General features: G+C 41.4%; 3 protein-coding genes across 5 annotated transcripts; 1 reads left to right on the forward strand and 2 right to left on the reverse strand.

Annotated features, from left to right (window-relative positions):
- Nucleotides 1-36: 36 nt before the first annotated feature.
- Nucleotides 37-6,032, reverse strand: pxmp2 (peroxisomal membrane protein 2). Its single transcript, XM_022240107.2, has 5 exons — nucleotides 5,799-6,032; nucleotides 3,655-3,756; nucleotides 1,963-2,125; nucleotides 1,595-1,714; nucleotides 37-1,237 (listed from the first exon to the last, which is right to left on the reverse strand). The coding sequence occupies exons 1-5, from the start codon at nucleotides 5,900-5,902 to the stop codon at nucleotides 1,166-1,168; spliced, it is 561 nt and encodes a 186-aa protein (XP_022095799.2). The 5' UTR covers nucleotides 5,903-6,032; the 3' UTR covers nucleotides 37-1,165.
- A 3,314-nt stretch (nucleotides 6,033-9,346) lies between these two features.
- Nucleotides 9,347-19,658, forward strand: LOC110982016 (coiled-coil domain-containing protein 74A-like). The gene is made up of 9 exons (XM_022240132.2): nucleotides 9,347-9,506; nucleotides 11,764-12,337; nucleotides 13,459-13,506; nucleotides 14,048-14,110; nucleotides 14,446-14,575; nucleotides 15,574-15,766; nucleotides 16,142-16,251; nucleotides 16,641-16,688; nucleotides 17,767-19,658. Exons 2-9 carry the CDS (start codon nucleotides 12,004-12,006, stop codon nucleotides 17,903-17,905), a joined length of 1,065 nt encoding a protein of 354 aa, XP_022095824.1. The 5' UTR covers nucleotides 9,347-9,506; nucleotides 11,764-12,003; the 3' UTR covers nucleotides 17,906-19,658.
- On the reverse strand, nucleotides 19,420-25,614 carry LOC110982015 (histamine N-methyltransferase-like). 3 transcript variants are annotated; one of them, XM_087141432.1, is made up of 5 exons: nucleotides 25,052-25,614; nucleotides 22,604-22,923; nucleotides 21,732-21,904; nucleotides 21,187-21,337; nucleotides 19,420-20,422 (listed from the first exon to the last, which is right to left on the reverse strand). In XM_087141432.1, exons 1-5 carry the CDS (start codon nucleotides 25,168-25,170, stop codon nucleotides 20,043-20,045), a joined length of 1,143 nt encoding a protein of 380 aa, XP_086997558.1. In that variant the 5' UTR covers nucleotides 25,171-25,614; the 3' UTR covers nucleotides 19,420-20,042. The 3 variants fall into 3 exon arrangements, with proteins under 3 accessions (XP_086997558.1, XP_022095823.2, XP_022095822.2); XM_022240131.2 differs by having other exon boundaries at nucleotides 22,604-22,983; XM_022240130.2 differs by having other exon boundaries at nucleotides 22,604-22,983; nucleotides 25,539-25,610.
- Nucleotides 25,615-25,840: the final 226 nt, after the last annotated feature.

Here is a 25,840-nt window from a genome sequence, read left to right on the forward strand (position 1 = left end):
GCCACTTCATCAAATTAAACAGTCAATGCACAACTCTTTGAAAATCTAGGGAAAAGTGCTTCGTCATACTGATTGAATATATTTGTTGCGATTCAGCAATATACACTTCGTTTACGTTTACCAAAAAATACATTTTCTATTACATTTTCATAGAAAACACTGGATGTTTTTTGATACAATATGTGGAAATCAAAAGCATATAGAGAATACAAATCTTGAAAAATGCCACCTCGTTATTCTGGAAGTGAATAGGTGAACTCACAAATCTGTTTTCTAGAATTATTAATGGTATTAACGAGTAAGCATCATTTAAGAATGCATGAAATCAAGGATTCACCTTTACAAAATGAACTTTTGTTGCCAAGCCCACAGGGAGTTCCTCTAATAAAACAAAAACTAAAAAGGTAGAAAATTCATGCGAGTTTTCACCTTTTTACTAAGTTTCTAAATCTCGAGAGCAACAGGTTTGGTGGCAAATATTTAAATTTGAATCATTGCAGTTCGGACGGGTCAAACGGTTTTCAAACTTGAGAAGGGTAATTGATTCAAAAAGTGAATTGTTTGTAGTACTCGCACATATAGACATGGAATGTAGGCTGACTGAAAATAGAAATCTCGTATTTTTGGTACAATAGAAGGCAGTGGTGCTCCAAAACCAATAAAATGATAAAATGGTAAATAGGGTAGAAGATCATACAAAAGTTTTGTCATGTAAAGAAACGTCAAATGTATATCGGGGAGGTCAAGCAAGTCAGTACATTCAACTGATCCACTTTGGGAGCAAAATTTAGGTGAAGACACAGCAGAAACTGTAATTTGCTAGCTCCGGTGCCCACGTAAAGCCCTATCTGCTTTTTAAAAATAATCACCAGTAGGTTTATGACATTGTTATAGTAATGTATCCCCAATATGCAATGTGATGGCACTAACTGCAATCCCAATAGTCACTGCTAACAACTCTTCAGTTTTCTTCACGATCGGCCCAAATCACACTCGGAATTATGGCAAACAATCGTTCTCATTGGCAAATTGCAAAGTTTCTGATACAGGCACATGTAGAAATCGCTTGATAAATGCTTCATACTGTCTCACAGGAATGCCTCGGACAACTCAAAACGATGGCCTTTCCCTGATGCAGCTGAATGATTTCTCTGTGGGGGTCAATTTACCTCCCGCTTATTACAGCTATGTAGAGTGTCCAGATGAAGGCAACAGCACTGGCAAAGATCACTCGGTACTGAATACGAAGGGAAAAAGAGCACGCGGAGTAATTATCGAGAAGTGCATCCAAACACTGTTACTTGTTGCCCCTCAGAATGTTAGGTTTTTCTCTGGACTCCATTTCTTTGCACGACTTGGGGTTTTTGACTCCGAGATCAAAACTTGGCTTGACGACAGTGCCAGACTCGGTATAGTTTGAGGACTTGTATACAGTACACACATATAAAGTGCATGTTTTTTTTTACCAGGAATCACTGCTAATACATGAACTTGTTTTAAGCAGCTTCCCACAGTGCCAAAAGGTGAACACACGAGTTGAAAGTTTACCCCCACATTACATGCTATCAGGCTATGTGTAATCTCGATCACAGACCTGAAGTGGGACAAAGTTGATGTTGATGTACTGGATGATGGTCCAGACTTTCCAGTTCAGCTTGAGAACTGTCCAGTAGGCCTGCTTGAGGAACTCCACGGCCACCTTGTGAGTTTTGCCCTGGGAGTGAATGGATGACACCAAATGACTAGCAAAGATTTTTATAAGGCTCTGTGGAGAACTTGCATGTATAACTTATTGAGAACTTACATGTACATGTATTAAGAACTTAAAACTTATTAACTTATTTCATGAAGAGAACAACGCTTGGAACTATCAAACTATTCAGTTAAAAAGGGAGTGTTTCAAGAACCACAAATTTACGTAAGTACATGTAGGCCTGAAAATGCATCTGAATCTAAAATCACCTCAAACCTCCTGATGAGGTAGAGATATCCCAGCAGGAAAGGAGGAGCGATGAACAGTCTGTCAAAGATGACCTTTAAGATTTGAGAGGTTTTGTCTTTGCCTGGTACAATAGCCTCCAGCCATCGATAGAAGTTGTGCATGACGGGACCAGTGTAAAATATGCTGCAACAAAGAACCAATGGACAGTCATGCTTTTTGTGATAGCAAGTATTTTTTTTTTTTTAGTTTCTCAACTCCAAAAGTTACAATTCAAAGTAATGTGTACCATCATTATTATGCCTGGGTAAAACTGTGACAGAAGACTTCACCAAGAAAGGTTGCACCTGTTGCTTCATATCAATTTTAATGTCTTAGCTTGAGTAGCTGAGCACAATTATGGAACTGAAAGAATGCATTCACAAAAAGTAGCCACAGGAAGATCTAATTCTTTGAGAACAGGTCTTAAAGGTACACAGTTTTTGTTATTCCAAAGTTTCACAAGCTTGATATTATAGGACTCGCTAAACACAACACATTTATCTACTGTGTTCATCTACTATGTCAATAATATCAAGGGCTATGAACCTTGGCAGAGAGATAACACTGAAAAAAAAAAGACAAATGCTGACCCCCCTCAGTGAACTACTGGAACCTTGACAGAATGTTGACTGTCGTGGGAATTTATTTAATGTAGAGTTGTATACATGTAGCTCTAAACATGCATGATTGTTCAGTACGGGGAGTTGCTGCCAAATGAGCAAAGAAATAAGGTTGTGAATATCCTGTAAATATATCTGAATATTCGATCAATTATCGAATATTTGTTTCCAAATTTAAATATTTAAATGCAAAATTCACGAAAAGGAAGGCAGAATTTTCTTTCATTTTAAATGAGAGAAGTTGCACTATGGAGACTTGCTTCAAGCAGATTTAAATGAAAAGCGACAGAAATCTTACAATTCAAAAAGTCGATTATTCATTAAAAAATTTAAAAGGAATAGAAATTTTCAACAAAGCAAGAAGTATCTCTTAAATTTTGCTAAATCGTGGCTGTAGATACTCCTCTTTTTAAGAAGCTATTACAGTGCTTATGATGTAAAATTGTGCGTGTTATTGCAACTGATTTTATATATGGTTTGTTTATCAACAATCTGCCGGTCAGTATGACTAAATATTGAGATATTTAATCAAATTGAAAGTCGAATATTCAAATAGTGACTTATTGAAATTGATTCGGCCCTACAAAGAAAGTTGCTTTGCCATTTACGCCACTTTTTTCAGGCAAGTGACTAGCACTTACAGGAAGGGGGCTAGGGAAGCTCTGAGTATTTATGGGTTCAAAACCCTTTCGGGTGACAATGCTGATGAAGGAAGAAGCAAGGAAGCACAGCTTAGTGTGCGCTTCAATGGCTTAACCTTTCATGCAGGTTACTTACTGTAGCTATATGTACATGTACGTACTATCCATCTTGAAAAGCTAGGTGGTATTTTTATCTCTTTCCTCTGTGTACTTGCCATTTCATACCCTCACCATCACAAAGAATACTTTTATTTGGGATGAAAGGTTTGAGAAGCAATTAAGAGATGACTTTGGATAATCCTTGTTTTTCTGGAAGCAATTAAGTGACAATAAATTCCCACAGCATCTCGACCAGCCCAGCCCCTCGGCTGCTTGTACAGGCACGTGTGGGGGGTCAATCTTGTTCTCTCACCCAGTGGCAGCAAAGGCTCCAATGTTTCTCCAATCTATGGGCCTCTTCCAACCTCCTGTCAGCTTCTGCGCAACGATGTTGCTGATTGACGAAATAGCTCCACTGGAATTCACAAAGAACTGAAATTGATTTACGCCGAAGCCAATTCACTATTTGAAGAAGGCCTTTGATTACAATTACAAATAAAGCAAGCTTAACATTCCATGCATTCTACACTGAAGTGCTACACATTCTACACTGAAGTACTATATATTCTACACTGAAGTGCTATACATTCTACACTGAAGTGCTACACATTCTACACTGAAGTGCTAAACATTCTACACTGAAGTGCTACACATTCTACTTTGAAGTGCTACACATTCGACAGTGATTGTTAGTAAATTCAAATAGCCTGGTTTAGTTGCCAACAGAAGAGAAAAAAGGATTCAGGTTTGATGCTGTTGGTGGAGGGGTGGGGGAAACAAAAGCTTCACTATCACTATTCTAACATTCTTACGGTGGAAACAGCCAGGATGTTCCTTTGGAATTTCTGCACACATACAACATACAGCAGCTTGCATTGTTGGGGTTTTTTGCCCCATTAAAATATAGTGGCATGTTAAACTCAAGCAAACGTGATCTCATGGCGACCAAGAGTGGGTGAAGTTTTCAGAAAAGAGTGCCATATCAAGGCATCACTTGATACCCTGTGCACAAACCCTATGAGACTGGTCTGAATGATTCTATGTGTTTTCTCAATACTGTCACTGCTAAATTTGACTTTTTCGGATGTGTTATCACTTTCTGATGGCTGATAATCTCCTGCATGGGAAAACTAGAAGGCCTCCCTAGTGTCCATTTATGGAACTGTTACTTCTAGTTTTGTTGCAAAACATTGTTAATGTAACTTCAATACCTTTCTTGCAAATTTGGTCCTTTTTTGGAAGGGGAGGAGTTTCTATATTAAGCCATCCCAATAAAATCAAGATAATCGATGAGATTAAAAAAAAAAGACCTGGCATTAAAAAAGCAACCTTTTCCTCACTGGCCCACAGTCATCAGTTGTGACAGGAAGTAACATAATTTCAGTGTTTTTTGACAGTCCAAGCTGCAGTTATTAGGAAGTCTACACATCAGTTATCCATAATTCATGCACTTTGTACTTTGACCAGAAGAATTTATTTTTTCATGGCTTCATTTTCAGTAGTGGAAAGTCTGACTAAAATCCTACGTGGACTAATGTTATGAAGAACATCAGATGTCAGTGGAACCAACGAGTTGGGCCAGCTGTAGTAAACCCGACTTCACCATTATTCACGCACGTACGTTGCAAACATCATTTTATGGGATATCGGTAATGCCCTACTTCTGAAAAATCTGCTAGTTAATGTCTCTTGAATGAGGAATTATTTTTTGCATTAATTACTTTGGTTCAGTGATGCAGTTTGAGGGGAAAAAAACTTTTATTTGCAATAGCTTGACTTCCGTTCACTTTCTCTTTCTAGATTTTAATTTTTTTCAATTTAATTTGAAGTTACAGTGAGGCGTGACTTTGGTCTTTGAAATAAATCATTATTTGTATTAATATTTATGAGTTATTCATCTGGATATTATGACAAAACGTCTTTTTCTATGAGTATTTCTGCAAAAGGTCACAAAATACAACTGGTGCCACCGAGTCTGCACCCATCGTCAACAACGGGAATCTCAAAATATAGGTTGCGCAGTACTTTTTCAGGCTCTATATTTCTGATAGTTCCCTCAATATTTGATGCAAGTTGATCAAAGTCCTAGTCGTCACCAGTGCTCGTATTGGACATGTTGGACACCCAACATTGATTGTGAATGAACAGCAATCATTTATCCATTTTCTAGACAATTTCAACCGCTTCATTTTTGTATTTAGGCCTAGCATTGCAATGATTTAGACCTAGTCTGTAGAGTAAAGCTTTATGCTCTGGTTGACTTTCTCCCGAATTCTCCCTGGAAAGATAGCTGCAAAAAGAAAAACACTGAAATGACGATCGATCATCGACAGTAAATTAATACCACTGCATAATTTTGTTGAAGACTGGCGTCTAACCTGGGCTAAATGTAGGTCATGACGGTGGCAAAACAGAACATGATCACAGGAAGTACATGTAGTTCCTTACCATGCTTACCTTGTAAGAGATTTTGTGATAATTGGATAGGTTCGCAATAACCGCAGATACTCTGCAAGTAGCCGCTTATGTGTCGCATCTTCTTTTGAGAAACGAACAGACATTTTCAACTTGTGCAAGCACGTACATGTACTAGCCTAATGCCTATATCATGGAATAATAAACTAGGTGACCGGATATTTCTCTGTGAATGGGCATAATCGCAGGCTAAAAATAAGTTAAAGTGCAACTGCCTTGTTCCTTGACTTCAACGGTGTTGGATGGGAGATTGTAGAATAGTCTGGTATCCTTGTTTGCTTTTGCGATGTCAGTCGCTTTGCCCATTTACCACTTCGCCCACATCCAATTGGCCCACTTGCCACCCCACCCAGTTACCACTTCGCCCAATTTCCCATAAACTAGTCCATGCCCATGTAGAGCGCAAGTTGATTCTTAATTATTTATTCGTAAAGTATCTAACAAATCTCAGTATCTTTTGGTTTTACAATCCGCACAACTTGTTTTTTGATCAGTGAAACAATCCACATCTCATTATGAACTCTGAGTGCATGCATGATCAGACATACATGTATGTCTGTGGCCGGCCCCCCCCCGAAGTGGCAAATGGGCGGAGTTGCAGATGGGGTATATTGTGAAGTGGCTAAGTGGCAAAAGGGTTGTGATTGAAGTGGTAAATATAATCAAAATGGTTGTAGGTGAAGGGGCAAATGGGCGACGTGACGCTAATTTTGCTAGAAAAGGGCATTTAGGTTCACTGTGAGAATTTTTTCTCATTACAAAAAGAGAAACAAAGAAACTAGAAGCACAGATTCTTTTGCAGTATAAGAGTAACCGACACCTATTCTGCGGAAAAGTTTGGCCCGTCTTACTTATCCCGACGGTCCCGCCGAAAACACTAATCTGATTAAACTATTAAATGCGAAGTATTGAAAAATCATGTTCAGCGGTGCTACTACGGCGGGACCAAAAGCAGACCAGGGGCGTAGCCAGGGGGGGGGGCACGGCCCCCCCCTCAAATTCTCGATCAGTGCCCCCCCACTAAAAAAAAAACCGGATGAATGGATATTAAACAAAGGTTACGTATCGGCCCGTCACCGTCCCACAGCTGATGACCCCTGTCCATGTTTTTAGATGAATGGCGCGCGCTAGGCGCACATGATGCTCATCAGCAAAAGTTCAGTCCGCAATGATTTTTAGGGTGGCCATTTTTTGGGAGGGGGATTTCTTTATGTAATCTGTAAAGTTTGGGGGTCTTTTACATGCCTTTGGAAGGAAATACGATACAATGTATTCCTAAAATTGCCTTGGTCCTCGGCCCCCCCCCCCCCCCCCATTTTTAAATATTGGTGGGAAATTCCAAATGGAGTCGGTGGGTTTCCTCGGGGAGTGGAGCCATGGGTCAGTCAAAACATACACTGTAATTAAAAGCGAATTGCGATAGTTTCCTGTCCTTTTTCTCCAATGTAAAAAGCTCGTAATGTAGCCTCACAAGGCTGTACAAAGTTAAATAAAGAAATCCACTGTATATTGCCCTCTAAAGTATTGTATATCGTACCCCCCCCGAAACATTGGTGGATCCGCCCATGCATACACCTATAACTTCGCCAGGGCTTCAAGTTGGACGAAGTGGAGCTCCCTCCATGGGTGGAGGATATACCCGCCGGGGGTCGCAGTGGGCCCACTTGGCTGCTTATGTAACCGTCGGTGATCAAAAGTGCCGGGCCTTCCATAAAATACGCCCGCGCGAAATGCCGACTTTTCAGACCCCCTCCCCCCTTTGTACACATGGCGTACGCAGTAGCTTCACCCCCCCCCCGTCTGCGTACGCATCCCAAAAGACGCTGCCGGTCTTTTTTGTGTCATGAGTAATGTTGCGGTGTAGGTAGTGTTTGTAGGGGAGGATAAATGGTGCGGTGGACGTGGGTGACGGTGAGTGGTTTTTCGATGTGCAAAAGCTGATTCTGGTATTATAGTTGCATGAGAAAGTGTCGGTATTGATATGCTGAAGATTCAAGGCAAACGGTTTGCGTACGGTACGCACTGGCTTGAAACCCCCTCTGTACGTATGGTCATGGAGGAAGGAAGGTCTTATCCTTCCTCCATGGTATGGTGTACGCAACGGCACCGACCAACCCCCTCCCCCTTCGTGCGCGCGTCATGATGGGGCACACAAATTATCGGATTAGCACCAAAATTCCTCAGAACTTAGAAGATAGTAAAATATTAAGCTTTATTGTGATATACGTGAGACTTTTCAGAGGAAGGAAGCTATTGTTCTCGTTTATAATTGACCACCGGCACATAAAAACTTTTTATGTGAAAAAAAGTCAAGATTTATCACCGCAAAAACTACGTTTGTTTTTAGCTCATATGTTTCATCCATGTAATACGGACATCTGGAAGTGCCATCTGACTTGATGAGAACCTTATATATATTTCTCGGAATGAGGACATAATGAAGGCAAGATGCATTATGCTGACATCCTGAGATACTTTATCACGGGATGACGACATCATGAGCTTATTTATTACGTGATGACGCCTTCCAGCAAGTGTGATGTCTACCGCACACTACTTGTAATTGTCACATTGTAAAATGGTAAGCTACAGAGGTCTAAGCTCCAGTTTCTTCCATCCCGCGTTTTTACGATGTCCTCATTCCTGATAAATTATCTCAAGATGTCCTCATTCCGCGATAACATATCCCAGGATGTTTTCATCCAACTTTTAGGATGCCATCATCCTGTGATAAATATCTCATGTTGTCAAAATCTTGCCTGTATCGCGTCGTCATCCCGAGTACAATATGTCAGGATATCAACAGGTCGGATGGCACTTCTAGAGCCCCGTAACATAACATGCGAAGTTTGGGCTACCTACCTGTATATGGGTGCATTCCACCAATTAGTTGTAGTTCTGCGCACGAGCTCATTAATATTTTGTGACCCCACACGGTTTTTACAATAAGACATGCCATAATCAGGAGGCATCATAGAAATATTTCTATAAATCCCGAATTTGGGTTTGATAGTTTCCAGCGGGGTATGGGGGTACTTCTTTCAAAAAAGCCCCAAATTGCAAGCCTATTTTGGATAGAGGCGGGCGGCTACATTCTGAAAAGAGTGCTTAGTTTTACTGCTGTTTTGGGGGTATCTTCCTCGAAAGAATCTTAAATTTCCAGTTAAAAAAACGGAGGCCAACCTCTTCACGAGAGTCAACAGGCGGCGCTATTTCGTTCTGATTTTGCATTGTTTTCTGATAATGCAGTCAAGCCGCAGCCGCGGCAGTGGCAGCAGGCGAGTGCAGAGCGCGGCACGGCTTACCTCTGCTGCCTTTTTCACTCATTTTATTAACCACTTTGTAGTTTGATAAAATACAATCTTTATTTGAAATTTCCATAAATTAGAGTTTTTGTTTTGTAAAGCATTCATAAATAAAATATGTTTAATAATTGATAATGGTACTCTGTAAGTTGTAAATCGCAAATGGGGTATTTCTTGAAGTACAATTTTAGGCTAAGGCTATTTGGGTCAAACGTCACCTGGCAACCTGGACTTATTTGCATAAAAAATGCATCGCATAATGATCGTCATGTTGATCTCGCATAGTTTTCGTCTTCTCGACTTCGCCAGATTTGGCAAATGTAATTGAGCAACGTTGTTTTATCTGTTTCTGCTGAGGTGGTGAGCTAAACTTCACGGTATATCGGTAGGTTTTGAAGGAATGATTTTATTTTGTAGTAAGTTATGTAAGTGTATGATGTGGGCATAACTAGTTCAGTGTAGTTAGGCCAAGGCAAGGCCTACTTTTTGAAGTCTTTTCGCGAGCGAGACGTTGAGCATCGACACGACGATTGATTCTCATCCTGACTCTTATTTGAGGCCTATTTCATTTCATCAGCGTGACTGTGTTTATCAGTTCACGACAAATTTCTGTCTTCTCAGAATAATCAAAATTGAATGGAGGCCCCCCCCAAAAAAATAAAGGAAAGAGTTCCATATCCATATCCAGACATCACTTGATCACCCTGTCAAGTGTCATGCCTGTGGCCATGCACAGTATACTGTATGCCTACATTTCTACTCCAGTGTTCTGGAAATACCGTACCCTGTGGCTGTCTCTGTACGTGTAGGCCTACATGTAATGTACATGTATGTGCACAAACCTAGTAGTAACGTTAGCATGTTTTGGGCTGTTTTATACCGCCATGGTTAGGCCTAAATGCTTCCATATTTTCACTGCCAGATTTGACGACATTTTATTATTGTCAGTAAGCTTCTGTCAGTGTAAGGAAAAATTAGTGATGCCTGTAGGCCTATGTGGATTTTTAAAGTTGAGTACGTCATGTACCACCGGTTATTTTCACAACCTCATACTCAGAAAAGAGATATATCCATGGTGATACCGCAAACTTATCTTGTTTACTTGCAGTCTCCACCATGAAAAGCTTCGATCAAATCTCATTTTATTTAAACTTCTGATTACTTGTGTACCTAAGGCAGCTAGGCCTAGTAAGTGAGTGTTGATCAGTCCAAAATCACCCTTGCACTTTACTTTGTTTTTTTATTCTGGACATTGCAACCGTGGCAACTGTTTTTCAAAAATCAATTTGTGGAGTGCAAAGGCTTGAAAGAAACTGAAGTTCTGGTTATTTTTGGCAATGAAAAAGGATCAGTTCCCAAAAGATACTAAAGGACAGTAATCCTCATCTGAAAGCCCATACAGTCTGAGTAACTGGGACTCTACGAATCCCCGTTTTAAAAAGCTGAACATGGTCGCCGATGCCTTACCACGTCCAGATTCATGCAGACTTACCGACTACCCACTGTAGTTACTCAGAGTACATGTAAACTAGGCCAATATTGTTATGAAAATGTACCAACTTTTTGTGACCTGAAGTTTGCATATGCAGATCTCTGTTTTCATGGTTGTTGTGAAATTTGGATACCTCAAAAAATGCACAAAGTGATTGATAGATGTCAGACAGCCCATCTGTTGACCAGCTGCACCCTAGACTAGACTTGTTGGTTGAGATGACTTGATTTTTAAGATGACTGGGCTGTCCAGACGAATCGATTCAACGGGAAGACATAAAGATGTAGGGCCGTGCAGAATATCCGGATATTATATCTATTACTGAATATTTGAATATTAGTTTCGGAATTTGAATATTCAAGTGCAGAGGTCATGAAAAGGAAGGGAGACTTTTCTTTTGTTTTTAACCCTAACTGCGAAGCATATTGTTTGGCTTACAGTACTCAGTACTACAAAATACTAAGTAATAGCCTGAGCCTGAAGGAACTAGTGCTACAAATTACTACTTCTGGCTAGGCTACTTCCATTGTTACTCGTACAGAGAACAATAGAGCCATGCATTCATAGTGCCACAGCACTGTATGGTACATTATCTCATCTGTTGTATCTTATGGCTTCAGAGAACAATAAGGTCACGTCCTCTTACAAGCGGTAGCACTGATTACTACATTTTACTGCAAGTAGTAATTTGTAGTATTATATAGGGTTAGGGTTTAATGAGAAAAATCACACTGTGGAGTAGATTTAAAGTAGATTCAAACAAAAAGTGACAGTATAATACATCTTGCAGTGATTCAAAAAGTAAATTATTTATTAAAAACTTTAAAAAGGACAGAAATTTTCAACGGGGCAAGAAGTATTGTTCGTCTGTCAAATCTTGTTAAATTGTGGCTGGAGATACAATTGTGTGCATTATTGCAATGAATTCTGTACCTGTATGGTTTGTTCAACAATCTGCTGGTCGGTATGACCGAATCATTGGATATTTGATTAAAATGAAGGTTGAATATTCAAATACATGTAGTGAATTATTTGAATTGACTCAGCCCTATAGAGATGCACAATCTTTCTCACACTTGATGTGCTGTACAGCCTACATCCTCATTCTGGCAAGAATTAATTCTCTATTTTTAATTTTAATTTTTTTCAGATTGTAACTTGGCTGTCCTCGCTTATTGCACTGCAAGCCATGGAGAGATGACACTCGATTCAACTGGTAATTTCTTGAGACACCACATTCCAACCTGACAGTCTTGTTGAGCGCCATTAACCTCTCGTCTTGAAACGTAAGGAAATACTTGAGTGGGGGGAGAAAAATAATCACCCAATCTGCCCAAAAGAAGTTACAGAAGAACAGAAGTTATCTGAAGCACAGTGACACACTTTGCACATGGCGTCGCCAGTCATGTCCATGACACTCCCGCCCTTAGCCAACCTGCCCCAGTGGCAGCGAGTGCAGTCCCTGGACAAGGCCCGCTACCCGCGCCCCTTCCTCAAAGACCAGATCCCCGTCCTGCCCCCAACCAACTCCAGTGCTGCCGCCTCTTCCTCCCTTGTGCTCCACACCGACAGTGAGATCCTGGACACCAGCGGGTCAGATGCGGTGGACCCTGCCCAGAGGCTGCACCACATGGAGCGCAGCATGGAGTTTCTGAAGAGGCAGCATCACGAGGTGCTGGTCAGTCTCCACCAGGAGATCGATGAGTTGAAGAGGGAAAATAAAGGTACGGTATTTAATGTTGTTTTCAGACAATTTCAGTGATCAATCAATGTTAGTGCCAGCTTTTTGATCTTCACCAGTTCTATTTTGTCAGTGTCATTGTGAACTCCATAATCAACAACACATACCGTCATCTCCATCTTTCTCGTATCTGTCACTGACATCAACATTAATTCTGATTATTTTTTATTGACCTTGTAGAACAGGACATTACTGTTTTTCCCCCACCTCAAAAATCTAAAGACAACACTGACATACAATGCAAAACCAAACACTTTCTAAAATCAGTTTTTTCACAAAATTAACCAGCCAGAAAATACTCTTCTTTGGGTTTTATGTGTTGTTTCAAAAATTTGCACAGGTACATGGATATCATCCGAAGAGATACATGTACGCACATACATTTATTTATTGGACATTATTACAAGAAGAAATTACATGTGGATTTTAATGGAACTATACACATACAGTACCTAAATTGTATAATGAAATTAAGAATTACTATTGAACATGTAACCCCCTGAAAATGATACAAAAATTTATGTTGTTTTCAAAATTTTCTCACTTGCTACCCATAAATGTCATTAAGCATTTGCCATGAGAACAACAAATCCTTTTATGTGTGACATATGGTCACCTACCGGGTAGGTTGTGATACAGCCATCTGTTCCTATCGAATTGATGGGTTACTTGACCTTTGGTCTAGATATTACATTTTAGTCATTTACCGTCGAGAATAGCAATTTACCCTCTGTGGTTTTCAAATGACTGCTATATACATGGATAGTTGAACCATTGAATTATAAGAACTCAGACATTTTGTCTTCATGAGTGAACTATAAGTGAACAGTGCATAGGCTTAGCAAAGGTGTGCCTTGTACTTGATAAAGATACATGTACTTGCATGGAAAAATTGTAAACTGACACCACAAATAACATTCCCTTTTTTTAAACGAAGTAACTGTTCTCTAGATCTGACTAATCTCAGCCGTAATTTCCCCATTAAAAGACATCCTCTTGCAGTGAGATCATTTGTGGAGTTGATACTGTTTGATCAAGTTTCCATGCATATAACATTTAACATTACAACTTTATGGCTTAGTCCTCTTATTTATCTTTATCTAGAACTGCAATTTAAAGTTATCATGGCAAGGACTTCGAGCCCAAAGAAAGGTAAGCTTAGATTCTGGCCTGACAAATGTAAGCCAAAGTTTAATTGAAAATCTGACGTATTTCACGTGGATTTTTATCCATATGTGCATCCTCTTTATCAAATTGTTTCATTTTTATTTTTCAGTTGATTCGCCAAATACCTTGCTCTTTGCATGAAATGCCAAAGATTTACAAACTATGAAACCTTGTTCTTGACTGTTCGAGTCACAGCAATTGTATTAACTGCCAAATCTGAGACAGTAATGGGAGTTGCACGTATAGTCACATTAAACAGCTTGTGCCATTGTTTCACATTGTTATGGCTGGTTTCCCCAGGCGCTTGGGCTGTTGAAACTGGTTGTTGCATTCTGTAGTGGTCCCATCCCAAACACTTTGAGGGTTGCTTTGGTTAATGCGAGATATCCGGTAAAATGTCATTTGAAACTTTCAGCCTGCATGACAACTGTGGATGATCATGATGAAAACTGACCTCTTGGAATTTACTTGCTTTCAGAAACTTGTCCTCGAAAAGTTAACATGTAAATATATTTTTTTCTCACAGAATCGTCAAGTTCATCAATCAAGTCTGAAGGAGAACTTGTGCTTGGAAATAGCCAGTTACAGGGTAATATATAATGTTCCAGAATTAGAAAGGCATCAGAACAAAATATCAACTGATGTCTGTGCCAAGCAGGGATAGTATCCTACCCCTCAAAAATGGGTCCACCGCTCCCAGATGAGTTGGAATCTTTAATAAAAGCTCATAAGATCTATCATATAGGAGAACGGCAGCACGGTACTAAATTGTCTGTTGGTTATTTTAATACATGTATGCTAATCTTTGTCAATGAATTTGCACAATTGAAGAAACGACGACGCACAAGATCATGGACTTGCGCAAATATTGTCCACCCCCCAAGTGTTATTGTGAACATTTCTTTGCATTTTCTTTTTCTCCAGCTCAAAAAATTGACCAGCTTAAGATGCTGTACATGGAGGACAAAGTAAAGGAACTCACAGTGGCTGTCCAAGATGCCAGGGGTCGGAACTCTTACCTCCAAAGGTTACTCAAAGATGCAGTGGAGAAAAGGTAAGTAAGGAAGAATTTCCTTCAAATGTTGGTGCCAAGTTTCACTCGATAGGCCCTCGATCCTAGCATTCATTTTATATTTGTGAGGTTCTCTTTTGAGATGCGGCTTTTTTAACTGAGATCATGTCCGAACTACTCGGCTTGGAATTACATAAAAGTCTATGGTTGTGCCTGGAGCCAGTTCCCAAAGAGTCATTTATCATTTCAAGCCACTGCTAAGTGATTTGGACGTGGCCTAAATTAATGTCAGGATTGTCAGCCAGATGGCAGGATTTTATGATATTTTTTGGTTAGTGATAAGCACATGTACCGTCTGTATACTGTAAGTGCGTTTTTAAATTGCTGCCATCTGAAAGAGTTGCAGGAATACTTGAATTTTTTTGGAAGATTTTTGGCTTGGGAATTTCTCTTGCCTTTTTCCCCTGAACCCTCTGAAATTTAATTGAGGTTACGGAGTACAACTAACACAGTGCTCCGTTAATGGAATAAATAAAAATCGTTTTTGGCCTGTTCCTTTACATATAATTATGTGTATTATGTTTTTAAAAATCTCAAGTTTCATTACAAATTAATCGATAAAAGCAGAACACAGAAAATGACTGTTTGTTTCCTTTTCAGGAAGCAGTTATTATCAAGGGAACTTTGCCCAAAATATGAAGGTTAAATTACCTGCTAACTGAATTTTACATCAGTTAGCAGGTCGTCTGAGATGGCAAACATTTTTTGCATAATTCCTTAACCAATTTCAAAGTATACAGTGGAGAAATTTTAGAATTTAGATCAACAGGGCATCAGATGCCCCCATCCTGCAACAAACTGGCAAGGCACAGTGTTACTACCTCTAACTGGACCTCAAAATTTATTCTAGATATAATTACAACTGGTCTCTATCATCCTAAATCCTGAAAAATCCTGTATCGCGAGGTAATTTAGGGGGATCTGGAAGTTGTTTACTGTTTGCACAAAACTAATGGCCTTCTTCCCTCTATATTTGGCAGGCCACCCAGTCAAGAAGCAGCCCAGCAAACAAGTCCCGCCGAGCAGAACCGCCCCAGCCCACCCGTGCCGGTCAGCATGGACCCCTTGAAGGTCCAGGGCCCCGGCGACCCCCAGCCAAGGGCCCCGACATTGGAGGAGTGTGGGGTCATCATTCGGCACCTGCAGGAGCACGGCGACAGGCAGTCCCGAGAGGTATATGGCACTCTACATTTCCCTAAGCCTGAACAAGCGAGGAACCTCCATGAGTTCATCATGGAGTTTTGTTTAGCACCAGCATTTCCCAGAGTGATATCTACATGTAGCTCACGTTAAGATGCCATTTTTATGATTTTAAGGTGTACCATTTAACAAAGTGTCAGATTTTAAATACAGGAATCATTAAACTCTAAAAATGTTTTGCATAGGAATAAAATGTTAATTTACGGACAGCATTTCAACATACTTGTACCTGGCATTACTTAACACGTTACCTGATCGGGCTTAAACTTGCAGAAGCAGAGAATGTGCACGTATGTGTTAGTTCCTTCCAAGTCTCAACAAAATTCATCATTGTACGTTTGTCAACAGCTGTCCCAACTGAAGTCAGATCTGAAAGATGTCTTGTACTCCCACAAGTGGACACCCGATGCCTACCTACTTGCTAAGGCCTATGTGGCCGACGAGGACCCCAGTGCTGGGTAATTATCAAGCTTTGTTTAGGTCGGTTGTTATGGTCATTCAGTTGAGCTAGAAATATGGCTGACTGCACTTACAAGCTGTCTGATTTGCTGGCTGATTTGAATCACTTTGTGCATAGGTACACACTAACAGTTGAAAAGCAGGGAGGCTAGTTTTTGATGCACTGCCATTGGCACTCTTCACCCTGCACCAATGGGAATATGCTACAGATTAGCAAAATTACTCATATACACTTCATAATGGTGTGAGCGCTAACAAGGTTGCACCCTTTGTGCCCCTCCCCAGGGAGATGTTAGCTTTGTGAAGAAGCACTCCCCTTCAGCTCTCTGCTCTGTCACTACCAATCTAAGGTTGTAATTTTTGTTCTTGAATTTGGCTTGTTTTTCAGGGACAGCAAACTGCCCAGAATATCTCTCAAGAATCAAAGCAAAAAGATGTAAGTCTGTTAAGCCCATGTGATGTGCTCACTGCAAAGGCATGTTTCTGTGCATTAGCTGGGTCAAATGTTTTCCGAACATGTTATATACTGTGTCCAGTGTTCGCAGTTTCTCTTAATAGCTGGACCAAGAGAGGGTGCAGTATTCCGAGCAATGCTGGCTCCTTTTGTAGAATCTGCACTTCACTGGTTCACAAATGACCGTATATATGAAATGCATGCATTAGGGTTGAATCGCTACCGACAAAATTAGCACTTGAACTCCCTACCAACATGGCTCCCTCAACCAATGAGGTGGTGCCTCTGCTCGAGGCGGATTACATATTATCTGCTCTTCTTGAGATCAACGACCCTCCATTGTGTTTGTTCTTTCAAGTCCCCCTTCTTTCCCCCTCCTTTATTCCTCCACCCCACATTCCTCCTTTTCACTTGTTGCCCTTCCCCCTTCCCTAATCCTTTGGTCTGTCAAACTGCCTCCCCTAGCATTCCTTTGCTGTTTTGACTTTCGAGAGAGACTTTACGATAGCAGGCAGAGATCAAAATGCAAGCCCCTCTGTCTTTCAAGATTCGACATGTTAGGTCACTCCAGTCAGTAAGCATTTAAAAGCAGGAGGCTTCCAAAACTGCCTGTGGAAACTGTTCCTTGCCACTTCCAGTACTGTAAATTTGAAATTATTCTAGTTAATGGAGGGGCCATCAAGGGGGTGAATCTTGAATGGCTAACCATGCCAAACTGCCCCTGGTATGTCCGTAGGGTGAGGGATAAAAAAAACTACTAGCATGACTTCAGAAGTTGCTTGTCCTCATGAATTCACTTCTATTGATCCTTTTCACGTAACTTTAGATACCTCATACCGATTCATCATCGAGAGCCAAATTCTTGCTGGCGGAAGACAAAACGTTAGTTGTCTCTTGTCTGTGGTCAATGATGCTAAACTGAAGAATAATTGCATATGAGACGTAAAAGAAGTATTCTTTGGAAACTATAGTTTGTCAGTTTCCAACCCCGGAGAGTTAATGACGATCCACCCTCAAACCTGATCATGCTTTGTTGTATTTCCTATTTTTTGCACTACAGACCAGAGGCAGCATTCAGCCAGACAAGCTTCTCCCTCCCTCCCCTAACCCAGACCATGGGCAACAAGGTGGCTGAGCGGCAGAAGAGGGTGGAGGCGGTGAAGCGGGCACGGCAGCAACGTAAAGAGGTCATCCTATGACGTAGTGGAATTGTTCGTTGTTAACCTCCTGAATATCATGTGCATTCTTATGGTAAATTTTGTGTGGAAGAGAGCCAGTTCAATCACAGTGTTTATTAACGAAGCCAACTATCTCTGCATCAGTACTCATGAGGACAAAATGACGGTCAGATGAAGACTCTTTCGGACCATTCTCTCAGGCATGTGCCTTATCCCGGGTCAGCTGATTTCCCAATTTACACGTACAAGCCAGTGCACAATGGAATTTCCTGATAAATTTGATACCTCACCGTTGCATGCCTATTTGTACCTGTTTCCTTACAAATGTCGGTGATAGGACTTACACTGACGACTGATTTTGATAAATTAAAAACTAAACGCTAACAGTGTCGAAACACCTGATGTCCAATTTTACCCTCTGCGTTTCTTTTTTCTGTCTCTCATGGAGGCCTGGGCAAATCTAAGAGATCTCAGTTGAAGTAACGTAAATTGACCAGTGCTTTTAGTTCTGCCCATAATCTCTGTGTAATAGCCTTCCCCAGTGATTAAAATGGCTGCTGTAATGTTCAGCTACTGCCTTTAAATCAAGCAGTCTGCAGACTGTTTGTGTATTTCCTCATCTATTCATAAAGTGTGATTGAACTGGCTCTTTTGGCAAGACTCTTGTCCAGAGAGGCATTGTCCCTTTTGTTTTCTACCTGCAGTGCTGTTCCTTATATTTAATGCAGTGACACAAGCAAGTACATGTGCAAGCGTGAAATGGTGCTTGATTTCATTCCAGGTCTTGGGGAAAAGACCCAGTCCTGTTGGGAACACTGCTTGTTCCTAATTGTGGCAATATAACGTACCCCGTTCTCATCCTGTCCTCGCCCTTTACTCCAGGCGTAGAAGATTGCCTTGATATACTTGTACTACAAGCATTGTTAAGTGAGCGTCTGGCTTCCGTGGATTGTTCTTGTTGGAATAACCCTGTGTTACTGGTGACATGTTCTTGGTAATCAATTATGAGATGCCCTGTGACATATTCAACCCATTTTGAGTTGGTCAGGCCTTTATCTCAGAGTGGGGTAGCTGCGTCTGAAATGGGCTTCCTGAGGCATGACTGCATCTGTTGCTTGCATGTCCTTGTGTACTGTTTGCAACAGGTAAAGACCTAGGTCTAGTCACAGGCTTCATATACGGCTTTTGCTTTCCTTTCTGTGAATCAAGATGTCGGAAAGTGTCGTTCCCGTAACTTTAGAATTGGTGCTGCACTCATTGAATTGACTCCATTTTTGTGGAAAATGTTCCGGCCTTAACAAGATATATTTTAAGGACTCTCTCATCAGGCTTAGCACAAGAGCCTGCCTAAATGACCCTCTTAAGTGTTCGGCTTGTAGACCGTCTGCATACATCCTCCTCGATGACGTAGAAATAAGATTGTTTGAGGATACCCAACGGCTTGCATGCCGGGCTCAGAGCTTTTGGCTTGCTTCACCATTTGTCCTTCGTAAACAAGCCGAGTATCATAGATTTTTGAAGGAGTCAACACCGAGTGAACAAATTTTAAAGTTGCTTTATTGTTTGGTGTGCCAAAAGTGTTACATCCTGTCGTGAACTTTTTTTCTTTTTCATTATTTTGTACATGTTGTGAATAGTGGGAAACAGATTGTGTACGTGACATTGTACATTATATGAGACAGATTTAATAGAATGTGTACTTACAGTTTAGTAGGTATAAATCCAGAAAATTGAATAAATTATTTGATCGTCGATGGTGTACTTATAAACACAAGTGCTTTAGTTTGTCGTGTGCAAGAGTCTCTGGATGGTCTTTAATTCTGTTTGGAAAAAAAGAGGTTTTAAGTTAGACGGGCGAAATCGGCTATTATTAACGGAGACCACCAAAATTAACTGCTTACATTTCTACAACATTATATGTTCACTGTTGTGTGAATTTGGTATTATTTTAAAGTTTTTTCAAGATTGTTCTGATAAAAAACTTGCACAGTAATAGGGTCTTCTCTCTTTTATCGCCTGGCCACTAAACGCTAACGAAGTAATTTGCAGAAGGCGCGGAGGCCTCGTAATTTACGTAATCGTATTGTCGGACTGTGTGACCCATCAGAAATTATTGGCTATTTTACGCCAGCGTAAGTCGTTTAGATGTGAAACCTTTTCACTGACATTCTGTTGGCGGAACGTCTCGTTTTGCAACCACCAGAACAGCCGTGTCACAGTTGGTAAGAAATCTATCGCTGCCGTCTAGCTGCCATGAGAACTCACGTAGCATCTCGGCGGCCCGTCGCACTGATTCCTTCGGCGCGTTAGCACGGAAGTTCACCACGCGGGTGATGAAGTCCCAAAGGCGTTCCCCGCTGGCGGAGGAGTCTCCCGTCAGGCAGGCGGTGACTTCCAGTGTCCCCGGGATGTTAGTTCGCTGGAAGGTGGGTGTCACCTTCAACAGGGCCTTCTCGATGTCGCCGATGGACATGTACGGGGGCGTTCCCCGTTTGAACGGCTGGAGCACTTTGCGAATCCTTGCAAGACTGCTTTTATCTGTGATTTGAAAGATCAACATAAAACTACCGTCTCACTTGATGCAATGTGGCAAACTGCAGCAGGTTGTGTAATGCACAGGGCATGCAGACAGTTGCCAACCCACTTCTCTGTTATACTTACGCAGTCGAAAGAAAATCTCAAATTTCGTGGGCAGTTGCGTCAAGTGTTCGAGTCCCGGTGTTCGCCGCGTTTGCAGTGAATTTTCGGTAACTACCGTATTAAAGTATACATTCGGATTGTGTACACAAGAACAGCAAAATGCGTGAAACTTGTCCACCTGTAAGGCTGTGTACTGAAAATTTCTTATGAAGGGTTTCATTTTAGTTTATTGTCCATATTTATTTTGAGTATGTGGGAAATGAAGAGGACTTGGTTGTGGGGTTTGCCGAAGCAGCAACATAGGCACCCCGAAAGAACACTTGAAGGTTTGAATGTTTAACCAGGCCTACTAGTAGTAATTCATGGCAAAGAGATTACTGCTTTAAAGAATGGTAACTTAACACGGGCGTTTCACAATAGTGCGCCTCCGAGAGTTTGCAACGCGTTGGCCAATCACAATGCGCGAAATCTGTCGCCCAATGATCGTTTGGAAACGGGAAGGGTCGATGGATTTCGCGCGTTATGATTGGCCAACGCGTTGCAAATTCTCGGAGACGCACTGTTGTGAATCACCCGCATTGCTTGGCATCCAGTCCGAGCGTCCGATCATTAATTATCAGGGACGATAGAAGCAACATTGTGAAATTGGGAAGTGAAGTTACCTGATTCATAAGCGATGATCATCATTCCTCCTGGACTCAGACTTTTATAGTAATGCGAGAGGGTTTCCTCCAAGTCCCGCTTTTCAATGTGGTACAGGACATGTACCATGTGGATCAAGTCAAAGGTCTTATTGTTTCCAGAGTTTTCCATCTGAGACCAGAACAAACGGTGGGATCAGTGTTAGAGAAGCCTGTACCCCTCATGAATTCAGAATTCATCATTTTATTTCACCAAAACATAAACCAAATAAAAAACTAAACAAACAAAATCTACAATCGAATTGGGGCTTAAATCATTTGGAACAAATAGTGCTCTTTATATATTTCCGTGTTCTGTCGATTTGGATTTTATCAGGTGATTATAGAATTATGGAACAGGTCGCTATTCTGTTTATAAATACGTAATAATGTAAGTCTGTACCTTCCTATTCGAAGTTCCTGATCATTTTTAACGTTTGTCGTGCAGTTTAGTAATTAGGCCTACACTGATCATTTTTCAGTTGCATAATTTGTTAAACTTTCTCCCGCATCGACCGAAATCTCACCATGAACTCCGAAGAGGTTTGCTGGTGAAACTCGAAGGTCGCTCCGCTGAACTCGCTGTCTGCCATGAGCTCGCGGTACAGGCAGATTTGAGACGGGTCCGGCTCGATCACCGTGGTAGAGACGCGTAGATGATGGGGCAACAGCGCACGGAGAATGGCTAGATCTACTTCACCTATAAAGCAATCATCGCTACAGAAATTCAGTCAATGGAATCTGGAAATTATAACAATTAGAAAAATGAGAAGAAATTAAACCCAAACCAGTACTGTTTGAACCGAAAAACGAAGACGGAACGAAGTCGTACATTGCAGGGGGATAAGACCAACACTTAACTGAAAAATCTCGTATTTTAACTCCGATCGATTCAAAACTTCGGAAGATGGTTGGTTTCATTCCTTTCAAGCGGAGATTTCAACCGTGCATGACAAAGTTCGATTTGCAACTTGGCATGTAATTTTAGTGACATCGATGCCTGATACTGCTGAAGTTCAGGTCAGTGGAGCCTGCTTTTTTTCTAGTGGCGTCTAATAATGAAACCATGAAAAGCATAGGATTTCTCGGCATCAGTAGCGTATACCCAGGGTGAAACTAGATATGTCCCCTGGATATTCTACCCCTTTTAAGGAATCGATGCATTTTGAGGAAATTTTCGGTCCATTTTTTAACAGATTTGTTGCCATAAACGTTTGCAAGACAGTATGAGAGCAGGGCACGCTGTAAATCAGCGTAAAAAAATGACATGAATATCAATTATTCATGATTTGCAGGTGGGCCTATAGTGATAGTTTTCAATAACAAAAGACTTATATCGCCTTCTCTGCAACACATCTGAGAACAGGAAAAACTTTGTTGTAAAGTTTGTATTGCTCACCTGATCCACTACCAACTCCAAGCATCCTGTAAACCTGATAGTCCTCCTGCAGCGGACCTGGTAGGACACAGTCTGTCGTTGCCGGCGTCACAAGAGCTGCATCATGGAAGGCCCGCTGGTCCTGGGCCTCGATCAGCCCGACGAGATGCTCCTTAATCCAGCCCTCCACCCCTTCCCACTCGTCGGAGAAACGCTGGAACTCGTCTAAGCATTCCATGTAGCGGGTCGCGTCGTCGTACAGCCATGGGTACTGCTGCTCCTCTCCGTCGGTGACGTCGCCGACGTCCGGCCCTGTGTTCGTTCCGTCTTCCGGAGGTCGCCTGTCGCGCGAACAGACTCCCAGTGAAGAAGCTATTCCTTCACCTACACTGTTAGCATAGCTGGGGATCGTTGAATTAATGAGCAGATCTGTGGTCTGCGGAAATAGCTTTTTGTGGGGAAAAACGATCGATGAAAACGAACGGGGACGCACCACCGCCCCCGCCGACTTCAGCACGGCCAAACTTACCGAGCGCACCCTAACCTTACCCGGTATTTGTGCCGGTAATGTTTTCATCGCCTGTGATTCGTCACAGATTTTGATATTTAACTTCATGGTCCCGCTGGACATTATCAGATTTGATTAATTCAATTCTGTCCGACTAAAATATACAGACAGGACATGTGCCTCCTGCTACCTTAACTGACGAAACTGCGTAACTGGCTGGTGTAATGTTTTGTTTATTTTTTTTTCTGAGGAAAAAAGGGCAGATGCGAATCAAAGACTTTTTGTCAGGCGGGGTGCTTCTTTGCTAGGACCCTCCGCTACATTTACTTATTCAAATCACTGTTCCAAGCATTCGTCCAGAATTGTCCAAGGGCTCTTCTACTGTGTTTATAATCTGTTTAACAAGGGACACAGTCTGCCCAAATTGAAGGGGAGATGGCAAAAGGAAGACTTTAATAGCACCCTAGTGTCCATTGTTACAAACGCATTCAAGTCTTCAAATCTTTTCATCGCCCGAAGGACACCCTAATCAGTGGGCTTAGTGTGCCGGAACATCTTATTTTTGTTCTCTTGATACTTAATTTACAATGGGGTATAATTAGGCTAATATAGTAACATTTCGGCGACCCTACGCGAGATTTGTTTCTCTGACCATGTGTCGGGTCCGATGTAAATAGGGATGTAATGTGCAATTTGAAGTCAACTTTGATGGTTATAACTTACTTTTGACTTAGACGCTGACAACACTTTATGAAACAATCAACATGAGCCCATAACAAATCTAATAACCCTACACGATGATGGCGTCACAGTTTGTTTACATGGACGCTCCCCTATTGAGTCACCGGGCGGGGGGTGGTCCAGTGCAGCGGGCATCATTGGAAAGCAAGCACGAAGTGTCGGTCATTAGTACGGGGGTGTCTTTCCTCAAAAGGTAACGGTATGCCGCTAATCCACAATGGTGGGCCATGGGCAGATCCAGGTGCTAACGGGAGCGACTTCGGAGCCCCGCATTTTTTGGGAAAAATAATTCGAGAAAGGCGAATAGCCTCATCGAGTTTGTTTTCTTCAAAAAGCGCATGAAAAGCCCCAAATTGTAGCCTCATCCTCAAAAAGGCTCTAAATGGTTACATGAAAAAAGTTTTGCTTCCCCAAACAACTTTGCCTCCCCAAGAAATTGTTTCTGGATCCGCCCTTCTTGGGGCTAGAGATATTGCGAAATTGCACAAGTGGCATGTAATGGCCATGAGTCGCAGGCCCTCTTTGCGATGCACGGATTTGGGATGACAAGACCACCAACCTTGGCCGTATTTTCACTGATTTTGACGAATGGCTGCGGGTAAAGGTCTTGTTGAAAATAGCTGTTTTCGAGACTATTTAATAAAAAGGGTGTTTATGAAATTTGCAGTTGTCATTCGGTGAACATTTAATGAAACTAAATGAAATAGCAAAAGGAGATGCCTTTTCCCACCTATTAAGGATTTTTGAAAAAAGTTCTAAATTTGGCCATTCATATTTCTGACTGCACTGACTATTTTGATTTCTTTTATTCAATACATAATTTCTATTTTTAAAGAATGCACGATCATTTGGAAAGTGGCGTATGCAAGGATGGTCGCATATTGAAATTCACTCATTGCCAAAGAAATTGACAAATCGATTGTTTTCCTGAGATATAAATCTATATACAGGTCCACAAACATCCACAAACCCAAATTGCTCCAGCATTCCTTGAACTTTAAGTTAGACACCAGTTGTTGATAAAATTGTTTTTAAAAAGACTTCTGGTGTTATTCCACTGGTGTTACGGCGGGACTTATTCGATACCCATTTTGCAAACGATGTGGTACAGGCTTTTGAATAGTTCTTGGCTGTTTCTTTCATGGGTCGGATGCAGTTTGTGTCGTCATGGTCGTGTATCCATGCATTATAAATCTTTGATTCACTTCATAGTTCCTTACCCTCGAACGATACAATCATCCTGAAGATATCCATATGCGACCGCACACGTGTTCTTGTCATGTTGAGTACAAGACGCAAAAACGAACAGGTACAAACTAATTGGTACAGTCCCACGCATTTTGGCACTATCAAAGTGAAGCTTTTGTGACTTAGCATCGGCAGAAGTTTAAGTTACGTGCATGTGTTTATGCTACATCTAAGGGCCAAGTTCGATCAAGGCCCACTAGTTAATTAACTAGTGGTTAGTTCGTGACGTACCCAGCGCATGTGCAGTGAAGTTGAATTGCAAAAGACCATAATGGCCAATCGTCAGGTCGTTAGACTGAATGCGAAAAAAGGTGGCCACAGGAAGGGCAAAACAGCCAAAACTACAATAAAAATGGTCGTTTACTAGTAGCATACTCTTTTCCCGGCATTTGTCTTATAACTGGTCCTCTCTTCATTGTACTATTAAAAATGGTTATGGCAACCAACGACTCGACCAACCTCGGTAGGCTGGTCGCGAATAGTTGACTAGACTAGTCCAACCGTCGCCGACTAACGCACGTTCGATGAGAGTTTAGTCAAACAATGGTTAACTATGGTCCTTGATCGAACTTGCCCTGAGTAGCAACAACAGCGCGTACGAATCTGACCCCCTTTTTTATTGTGACGTCACTTTGGTTGCGATCATGCAAGAAGATTGCGTAACAAAATGACATTAATTTGATTGTTTAATACTTTTCGGTTACGCTCAGCGCTCAGTGGCATGACTGACGGATATCACTCACATGCCTGCAGGTGCACAA

Source organism: Acanthaster planci, linkage group LG09 (genome assembly GCF_054643075.1).
Source record: "Acanthaster planci isolate LZ-2023a linkage group LG09, COTS_SCS, whole genome shotgun sequence".
In the NCBI taxonomy this organism is placed as follows: Eukaryota; Metazoa; Echinodermata; class Asteroidea; order Valvatida; family Acanthasteridae; genus Acanthaster; species Acanthaster planci.

Excerpts from the sequence above, each read along its gene's own strand:
- LOC110982015 (XM_022240131.2), bottom strand. The coding sequence starts at position 25,170 with ATGCGTGGGACTGTACCAATTAGTTTGTACCTGTTCGTTTTTGCGTCT. Across the intron at positions 22,984-25,051 it reads GATGATTGTATCGTTCGAGG|CTATGCTAACAGTGTAGGTG; the intron begins GTAAGGAACTAT and ends AACGATCCCCAG. Across the intron at positions 21,338-21,731 it reads AAACCTCTTCGGAGTTCATG|ATGGAAAACTCTGGAAACAA; the intron begins GTGAGATTTCGG and ends TTCTGGTCTCAG.
- pxmp2 (XM_022240107.2), bottom strand. The coding sequence starts at position 5,902 with ATGTCTGTTCGTTTCTCAAAAGAAGATGCGACACATAAGCGGCTACTT. Across the intron at positions 2,126-3,654 it reads GGAGCCTTTGCTGCCACTGG|CATATTTTACACTGGTCCCG; the intron begins GTGAGAGAACAA and ends TCTTTGTTGCAG. Across the intron at positions 1,715-1,962 it reads ACCTCATCAGGAGGTTTGAG|GGCAAAACTCACAAGGTGGC; the intron begins GTGATTTTAGAT and ends ATTCACTCCCAG.
- LOC110982016 (XM_022240132.2), top strand. The coding sequence starts at position 12,004 with ATGGCGTCGCCAGTCATGTCCATGACACTCCCGCCCTTAGCCAACCTG. Across the intron at positions 14,111-14,445 it reads TGGAAATAGCCAGTTACAGG|CTCAAAAAATTGACCAGCTT; the intron begins GTAATATATAAT and ends CTTTTTCTCCAG. Across the intron at positions 14,576-15,573 it reads AAAGATGCAGTGGAGAAAAG|GCCACCCAGTCAAGAAGCAG; the intron begins GTAAGTAAGGAA and ends TATATTTGGCAG.